An 8,883-nucleotide genomic window follows, 5' to 3' on the forward strand; every position below is an offset into this window, starting at 1 on the left:
CAGATGAGCTCGGCTACTACTATGGTCACTTTTATAATTCCTTGAGATCTTGATTACGTTACCTGATTATGGTCTTTAGCTGCTTTACGTAATATTCTTTATATTTCTTTGTTTCCATGGCTACTATAAAAAAAAATCAAGCTTGATGTCCGACTATTTAAATCGGCATGAACTAATAACTTTGAATTTATTCAACAGAATGCAGTATTTCACAATGAAAATCTAAGTAATGTGTTCAAAAAGTTGAATGTTAGCAAAAACAATGAAACTGAAGTCAATTACAAACTAGCGTGTGTATTGCTTAGTATGGAGAGTCTTTTAATGATGCAGATTTTATAAAAGCAGCTTTTGTAGAATGCTCCGATGTGTTATTTTATGGCATATAAAACAAACACTATCATCTCAAGAACAAAACACATGCCTGTCTCAGCTAGAACCGTGGAGAGATGTATTTCTGGAACGGCTGATAATGATCAGTGTTCCGTGTGCCTCGATTGAAAGCGTTGATACCAATGGCATTGCCTGCTTCGCTGTTTTTGTCAGGTATAGTGAAACAGAGGTACACAAGGAGCTGTGCTGTAAGGCACCACCAAGGTATAAGACATATTGAAGGCATTCACTGACCATTTTGAGAACAGAGAGAAAGACATAGGAAAGATTTTTGCAATTACAACAGATGGTGTTCCTGTTATGGTAGGGAAAATTACACTACAGAGTTCATCAAGAAAATTTATGTTCCAAGATCTTGAACTCTGTTCTCAACAATGTGATTACTACTGTTACAAAAGTAGTAGAGTTTCTTGTATAATCTTCGCCTATGCACAGGCAGTTTCTAGCTTTCCTTAAAGAGGTGGACGGTGTGTAAAAAGATATACCCTTGCACTTCAGTGTTGGTCGGTTAAGTTGTGGGAAGGTATTGGAGAGATTTATGGGATACTTTGATGAAATAAAATATATTCTTATCAGAAAAAGGTCAAGACTATCCTGAGCTGGAGGGTAGAGATTGGATTGTGAAACTTGTGTTTCTTTCAGACATCACCAACACCTAAAACACCTCAGTATTCTCTTGCAAGGTGCGGGAAAAACATTGATGAATTTGTGTGATACTTAGAAGGCATTTGTTGCTAAGCTTGCAGTTTACTCAACAGATATCAAAACTAAGTTCTTACCGTTACTTAAAGAACTTATTTACAATTCATCCTGTCAACAATACTGATCTTAAGTTGTACATGCAAGAGTTAGTGTCTGAGATCTCACTCAGATTTCAAGATTTCCCACACAGAGGCCCAGTGTTTTCATTTTTAATCAAACCAGACCCTTTTATATACAATGACTTGGATGCGACGCTCTTTGATTGGGTGGACATTGAGGAGTTGAAAATGCAGTTAATTGACTTTTAGGCCTAATCATTGTGGTCAGATAAATCCAAAAATCTTCGAGCACAACTGGAAACTAGTAAAAATATGATCATGCCTGATAAATTAAATGCATGAAGAAGGTAGCTTTTGCACTGCTATCAGCATAAAGATCCACATATCAATGTGAGCAGATAATTTTACACATCCTTACCCCTCATCGCAAAAGGCTTTCAACGGATCACTCTGAGAGTTATGTGATACTCAAGGTGTCCAAATATTCACCTTAAATTTCTACTTTGGCCTTTTGGAAGCAAGGGTAAGGATCACATTGATATGATGAGTTATTATCTTGACGAAATAAGATATTTTTGTTTCAAAGTATACTAAATACAATAAAATTATCACATTTTTGTTATACATGTTCAACAATTACATTATCATTAAAATGGTCACCTTGTACTGTACAATTATGATTTTGATTTTCCTATATGATGCAAAAAATAACAACTGGCACGTCACGTATTGAAAAAAAAAATATTAATTATCAAGTGGCACATTGTGTTCAAAAGGTGGCCGACCCCTGCTGTAGAGTATAGTTTTCTATAAGCAGATTGGTTGTCAGGCAAAACTTCTATTACTTCTAAGTGACTGACTAGTTGTTTAAGAATTACGTATTCTAGCACTTTTGAAACAAAGGATAGCTTAATTCCTGGTAATCCAGAGCACGTTTCAGAACTGGTGTGACTAAAGCCGTTTTCTCAGATTTAGGAAACTTATATTCATCGATGCTTGCATTTGCTAATCTCATAACTATTTCGGTTAGACTAGAAAAGTTTCTCTCTCCAATTACTTCAGATATTAGCATAAGACCGATCGCGCAGTTTGTGTTATGTTGTTAAATATCATTAATTTTATCTGTGTATCTGGTGTAACATTAATCTGATATTGAATATTTACAAATGACCTTGTTATCTTTTCAATTTGGTTTTTAAAATATTCTAGGAAATTGTTTGCTAGTCACTGGTCCCTGAATCCATCAGGTAGCTTTTTTTCGTTTACATTTCCCATTATACCATTTAGGAGACCTGAATTGTGGAACACAGACGCTCACCCCGTGGCATACCGCAGTAGCGACAAAGCTGCTCACCATCCACATATACCGTCCCTCGCTCATGCTACAATAATCAACCCTCTAGACCAAAAAAAAAAAAAAAAAGTAATCAGCAAGGAAGACCAATGACCTTCTAAAACAGAAAAACAATCTGCAAGGACCACAATGGGTTACCATACACTATTTAAGCTGCCGAGACATCCAGGGCGTCCCTAAGAATTATCCTTAATCCCCGGAGAGCCCATGAAAGCTGAGTAACCCAGTGGGAGTCATTGCAGAGGGAAATCAAGGCTCCTTTGAGGGTGCAATAAAAATGTTGAACCATCCCATTACCGACGCGGCAGGATTGTAGGTTGTTGACTGATGTAAGGTAATGGCAAGGAGATTCACTAATGATGTCCACAATTGAGAGGGGAAAGTGGTACTGCTGTCAGAAGTTATATGCAAAGGGATATCCAATCTTGCTATCCACCCAAAGAGAAAAGCGGATGTACATGTGATGGATATTGCAATTTGCATAGGGTTGGCTTCATGCCAACTAGTGGAGCGGCCAATGATGGTGAATAGCTAATGGTATCTTTGTGCTGTTGGGCAAAATGACTCTGAGGTGGAAGGAAGTTGTCCACTACTGAATCAGTGTGTTGGTGTACTTTTGAAGTTTTGCAAGAGTTACAGGCACGGACCAAATCCTTTTTATCCTTAGTAGTCCAGTGACAAATGAACTTTGTCTTCAGTAGTTGTGACGTATACCAGCGTGATGCACATGAGAGGCCATGGATGAAATCAAACACCTGTCGGTGCATGGGGTCAGTAATCCACGGTGGAGGCCTAACAGTACTGACTAAGGATTGTCATTTGAGATACTTTTCCTAATCCCGGGATTTCTAGAAAAGATAAGTGTTTTCCCGGGATCCTGGGAAAATCCCGGGAAATCCAAGGATTTTATAAAAAAAAAAAAAAAAATAAAAAAAAATTTAGTAAGTGAGAAATGAAATATTACAAAGGACTTATGGCACGTGATTTCCTTAATATTCTTTAAAGTATTAGCAAAGACATATCCACTATATATAGTGGCCCCCAAATAGACGCGTTCAATGAAATTAACGAGCAGAAAATTAAGACGTTAAACACAATTTTATGCAGAGTTGTTACTCCTAAAATAACGCAAGAGAGTGGCACCTCTTTTTAAAAATTGTATGAAAATATCTTATACAATCACATGCTTTTGTAATATACACCTGGTGATAGAAAAATTATCAATGATCATTACAAATAAGCAAATTCTTAAATAAAAAGAACTGCAATCACTTTTTTATTATATATCTGGTGTGAAAAAAAAAGGAGTAATGTCATCACAAATAATAAAGGTCTTAAATCAAAATGACTGCCTTCAAATAACTCTGAAAAGCATAAACTTGTACGAAACCTGCTTCTATGACAGTTATATAAAAAAAACTATATATTCATAAATTGCTCTTTAGATAGAATAGCAAAAGTCGGAAAATAATAAATGTTGTTTCTAGCTGTTACTACAAAGTACAAAGTATTTTGAGTTTAAATATTAACGTAAAATGCAAATAATCGACACTTTCATCTCTAAGAAGTTTCAAGTCTACTAAAGCTTACAAAATCTTTCTTCGACAGATGTAAGTGGTATAGATTCTAATGGACCTGTTCTCTATGTTATGTTTGCTATCTTTTCTTCAGTAGCTTCAGAAATTCAAACTCTTCAGTTATGCCCCTGCTAATCCCCTGACATGTTTGGGCTTTTTTAAGGATGCGTTCTTTATTTATTGCTCTCTCTATCGGCTTTGATCTGGATCGACTGACTGAGACACTCCTTTTTCTTCGGATTTGGATAAAGAAAACATTTCATCACTATTTTCGTGATAAAGGCGAATAAGAAGTTGCTTTGCTGTAGAAAAAAGAACGCTTTTAGCTCGCAATGCTTCTAAGTCGTTTAGAGAAGCATTAAGTAATAGGTACACTTATAAGGCAATAGCTGTTAATTATTGAAGATATATTATTTTCTTTATTGCACATATTTGCCAGGGAGAAAAATAAAATCCCAGGAATATTTCCTGACAAAAAAACAACAAGATCCAAGGATCCCGGGAAACAATCCCTAGTACTGGCGTCACACAGGAGGGTGGCGTTGGAGTCATCGAGGACACAAACTTCCCAATGATGGGATGTGAAGGATGTCCTGGATGCTTGATCCTCCGCATCTTTTTGTTGGCCTTCATTTTAATCCAATCTCAGGTGAATGGTAGACAATAGTGTTTCTTGACAATGTATCGGCTTCGGGATTAATTTTCCCTGGGATGTGTTTTTGTATTCAGCCACAGCGGAGAGATATTGGTATTGACGGGCGGAACAGACATCAAACTGTCAATTGAAGGTATCCACCAGGGGCATGTGGAACATGCAAAGGATGAAGAGCACACCCTCTATGAAGTGGCAATAGTGACGGACAACTCAAGGACTGCATAAATGGGGACGTCGCTGGCATCAGTGGAGGGAAGGAGAGGGCATGTTAGGGCAGCAGCAGTTGATTGCGCATTCTTTGTGTTGCAGAAGGATGCTTGAGGTCTTTTGGTTTGTCCTTGCGGGAGGTGTAAAAGGTGGCAAGAGTGGTGGCGATGGCTATCGGGAACAAGAGGTAATAGTCTATCATGCCTAAGAATTCTTGCAGTGCTTTCCCGGTCGGGGACGCGGGGAAGGTTTGAACACCTGATTCCTTTTCAGGGAGAGGGTGGGTGACTTCAGGAGTGATGCTGTACCCTAAGTATGATATTTTTTGGGCACCAAATATGGACTTGTCATACCGAAGTACAAGGCCATTCTGTTGTAGGCTGTCGAGAACGGTGTGTAAGTGACGAAGGTACTCCTCTTTGGAGGAAGAGAACGCTAGTATATCATCCATGTAACATGTGAAGAAGGGGCAGTCCCCTAAGATGCCATCCATGAGGCATTGAAAACTGGCCCCAGCATTAGAAAGGCCAAAACAGATTGTGGTGGCCGAGGTAACGTCCCTCACCGGCTAATGCCAGACTGGGTTTTGAGTACTACTCAAACTCGTTAGTTTCTTTGGTCGCTGCAACCTCACCTCCTTGGTACTAGCTTGGGTGGAGAGGTGGCTTGGGCATTAATCATATGTGTATATGGACAGTCTCTAGGGCATTGTCCTGCTTAATAGGGCAATGACACTGTCCCATGCCCCTGCCATTCATTAGCGGCCTTAAAACCTTTAATTGAATATATATGTTCTGAAGGGAGTAGAGATGGCAGCCTTGAGGATTTCTATTGGGTTTATGGGCGCCTGATAATAGGAGGTCAAGAGTGGAGAACACCTTCGCTTTGTGTATAGGAAGGTAAAAGTGTCTGGTTTCAGTTCTAGTTTCATCAGAATAGATACACACCAGATGAGCAGCAGCCAAGCAAGCCAAACATTCCACTGTAGTGCTGAACCACACCAGTCTCCCCAGTAAACAGTTTAAACTCACAGTCTTAGGCTGGGACTGATATGCTGTCATGAGGATGCCAGACGATCATATTACCACTGTACTAGTAGGAGGTAATGTTAGACTGATGAGGAGGGGATAGTGATTTTGTTCTGTCTGCATGTTCATACGCTTGTAATATCCAGAAGGGTGGAGGGATCCATCATTCCTTAGGACGATGTTTAAGGGTGACGACCAAGTGCTTGTGCCCTTATTGCCAAAGGCCCATTCCCTCCATTTCAGCGAAGGTTCATTTAGTGGCTGCCAAATGATCTTGGGCCAGGCCCCGTCATCTTGATATGGCTTAGAATGACTATGTCGTGTCCTGGAGAGTGCCTTTGGTAGATGGAAACAGCAAGCAACCATCCGCACATTTCTTTACATCATCCCCGAATCTGGAATGGTAGTACCAGAACTGCGGCTGATGGGCGTCAGTAAGTGGCTGTAGAGGTTGTAACGCACTTGTATTTCATAGTAGCTCATACACTGTAATGCTTTGTTTTTTATATCTCTCACTCTCTTCCGCACAGTTAATAGAAAAACCTGTTTAAGCTTGCCATTACATGTTTACCATTGTTGGAATTTTGTGCCACTGTTGCCCTCAACTGTTTGTATATTAGTTAAATAAAGTAAGTTACATTCATTTTCTGTTAGAACTTGACAACAGCCTGGTCATAATCCATTCCTACTTCTTGCAGCTTTATTTATCAACTTCCGTAAACCAAGCGTTTTCTTCGCTTTAATTGCGTCATTCTTCACTATAACGGTAAAATCAATCATAGACATAGTAAAAAAATCTTTAGTATTCTATCCCTAAGAGGAATATTGAAAGTTGGATGGAAAGCCTATGATTTATCCTTGATATTGATGTTGATTTGAAGGTGATAACAATTCCTATTTACTTGTTCTCAGAACTCATATTCATTGTTTGTTGTTGACGATTGGTTGTTATTAAGTCGATTCTATGATCTGTGAATATGTATTGTCTTCTTTATCCATTCAAGATCATAGCACCTGTCAGTAGATAAATGGGAATAGCTTATTACAGATTTCCTATTGTTAAACATCAATACCATGTTGTATTAAAGGATATATAAGTACAAATTATTTCCTCGTGAACCTCAGAATCTCTGTATGATGAATTTTCTTTTGGAATTGATCGAATCTTGATAAACTCAATAGTATTTATTATTTTTTCTCACAAACATCTCGTGGAAATATGACAAGCATATGCATCAGGCATAACCAGGTTTTTTTTTTTTTTTTTTTACTAAAGGAATTAAATTGGCTTTTTGTCGTGTTTGATAAATATTAATTAAGGCAAAGTAACTTGAATTTTTTAATATAACGCGAATTATTATTTAGATTTAATTTTCCCAGTTTTAAGCATCTATCGATTAAGAAGGTCTTTAAAATCATCGTTTTCGAAAGGAAGGAAAATTATAAGATAATAACGGGGCAGTCGCTAAATAATCCTTTTATTATTAGAAGTAAATTTAAGCAACCCTAATCAAATCCAATACAACCATTCCATTACGCCGTTTCATCCATACTAACAGCTGTTCCTTTTTCTTAATCTCCCCATATCTGTAATCAACAGGAAAAATTATTTATCATCAGATGAGACATAAATTATTGTCCTCCAAATAAAAAAAAAGAAAAATTAAATATTTGTGCTTGTAATGAAACCTTTTAAAAACCTTCGACTAATATAAATCTTAATCGCTTGTGTATAAAAAGACAATATCAGTGTTATAAGTGTTCGCTAAGTGCTCAATAAATAATAATAGAATTATAAAACCATTTGGTGATATAAAAATCGTAATTTCCTGAATAACGATCATTAATGTTTTACAAGCAAGCTAATTGTTCGTTTACCATTTTACTTATTTGTTTGGTAATTGTTTCGTTATTCATTATTTATCTATTGACTCACATTAATTTATTATCAAATTAGTTATTGAGCTATATTCATATTCATAAGATGGAAGGACTACAAAGAACAAAGTATTCAAAAGTATCTCCTTTGAATAAAATCGTTCTTTAGCTTCGCATCAAATAAAGGTGAAGTCGAGGGGATTTTGGGAGTAGAGATTCCCGACCGCTGGAGAAATCACCTAAAGTGCTTTATCTATTGTGTAACAAAGTGACTATCATCTTGGAAAGGTAACTATCTGTTAGGTATAGATATTTAGGTCAAAGATCATCACTCCCGAGAAGCAAAGATTCAGAACGTCATATATCAATGTCCAAGCTGAGAATGAACTGTACTTAACTTCGGTATTCTAGGTGTTATTTTCAGCCTTTTATTCGTTGTTTCCATTTATTTATATCTTTTTCTCACGTGAGGTCAATTCGTTGTTAGGAAAATAATATCCTCATAGTTGTTAATATGATCTTTCAACTTCACGATGTCCATCCTCTAATTTTATTTCACATATTTCGGAAGGCATCGCATATCTAGACTAAATTGATATATTATAATGACGGTATATTTAGTTGCTGATGTAATATCCGTTATCATATATATATATATATATATATATATATATATATATATATATATATATATATATATATATATATATATATATATATATATATATATATATTATTATTATTATTATCACAGTCAGGGTCGGGACACCAAAAATATATTATATATTACGGCTAGAAAATTACATAACTTCCCGAGTTCCAAACTCACCTGTTTATTTTTCCATAATTCTTTTATACTTGAAAAATACCCAAACTCTGAGAAATTATATAACTTATAGACGGCAATATATAAAAACTCTAAATATCCAAAGGTCTCTTAAGTACACTAAAACAAAACTGAGTTATCAATTACTTGAACTATTCAAAACAATCTCTGACATCAATTTTTAGTCAGGGATTACGAGAGAGCTCT

At 36.6% G+C, this 8,883-nt stretch overlaps 1 protein-coding gene across 1 annotated transcript; it reads right to left on the reverse strand.

Annotated features, from left to right (window-relative positions):
• Positions 1-2,653: 2,653 nt before the first annotated feature.
• On the reverse strand, positions 2,654-4,715 carry LOC137646357 (uncharacterized). Its single transcript, XM_068379463.1, has 3 exons — positions 4,602-4,715; positions 3,009-3,260; positions 2,654-2,896 (listed from the first exon to the last, which is right to left on the reverse strand). Exons 1-3 carry the CDS (start codon positions 4,713-4,715, stop codon positions 2,654-2,656), a joined length of 609 nt encoding a protein of 202 aa, XP_068235564.1.
• Between the last annotated feature and the right edge of the window lie 4,168 nt (positions 4,716-8,883).

Source organism: Palaemon carinicauda, chromosome 9 (genome assembly GCF_036898095.1).
Source record: "Palaemon carinicauda isolate YSFRI2023 chromosome 9, ASM3689809v2, whole genome shotgun sequence".
Taxonomy (NCBI): Eukaryota; Metazoa; Arthropoda; class Malacostraca; order Decapoda; family Palaemonidae; genus Palaemon; species Palaemon carinicauda.

Excerpts from the sequence above, each read along its gene's own strand:
- LOC137646357 (XM_068379463.1), bottom strand. The coding sequence starts at position 4,715 with ATGAAGGCCAACAAAAAGATGCGGAGGATCAAGCATCCAGGACATCCT. Across the intron at positions 3,261-4,601 it reads CACCCTCCTGTGTGACGCCA|GTGTTTGATTTCATCCATGG; the intron begins GTACTAGGGATT and ends ATGCACCGACAG. Across the intron at positions 2,897-3,008 it reads CATCATTGGCCGCTCCACTA|CAGTACCACTTTCCCCTCTC; the intron begins GTTGGCATGAAG and ends AACTTCTGACAG.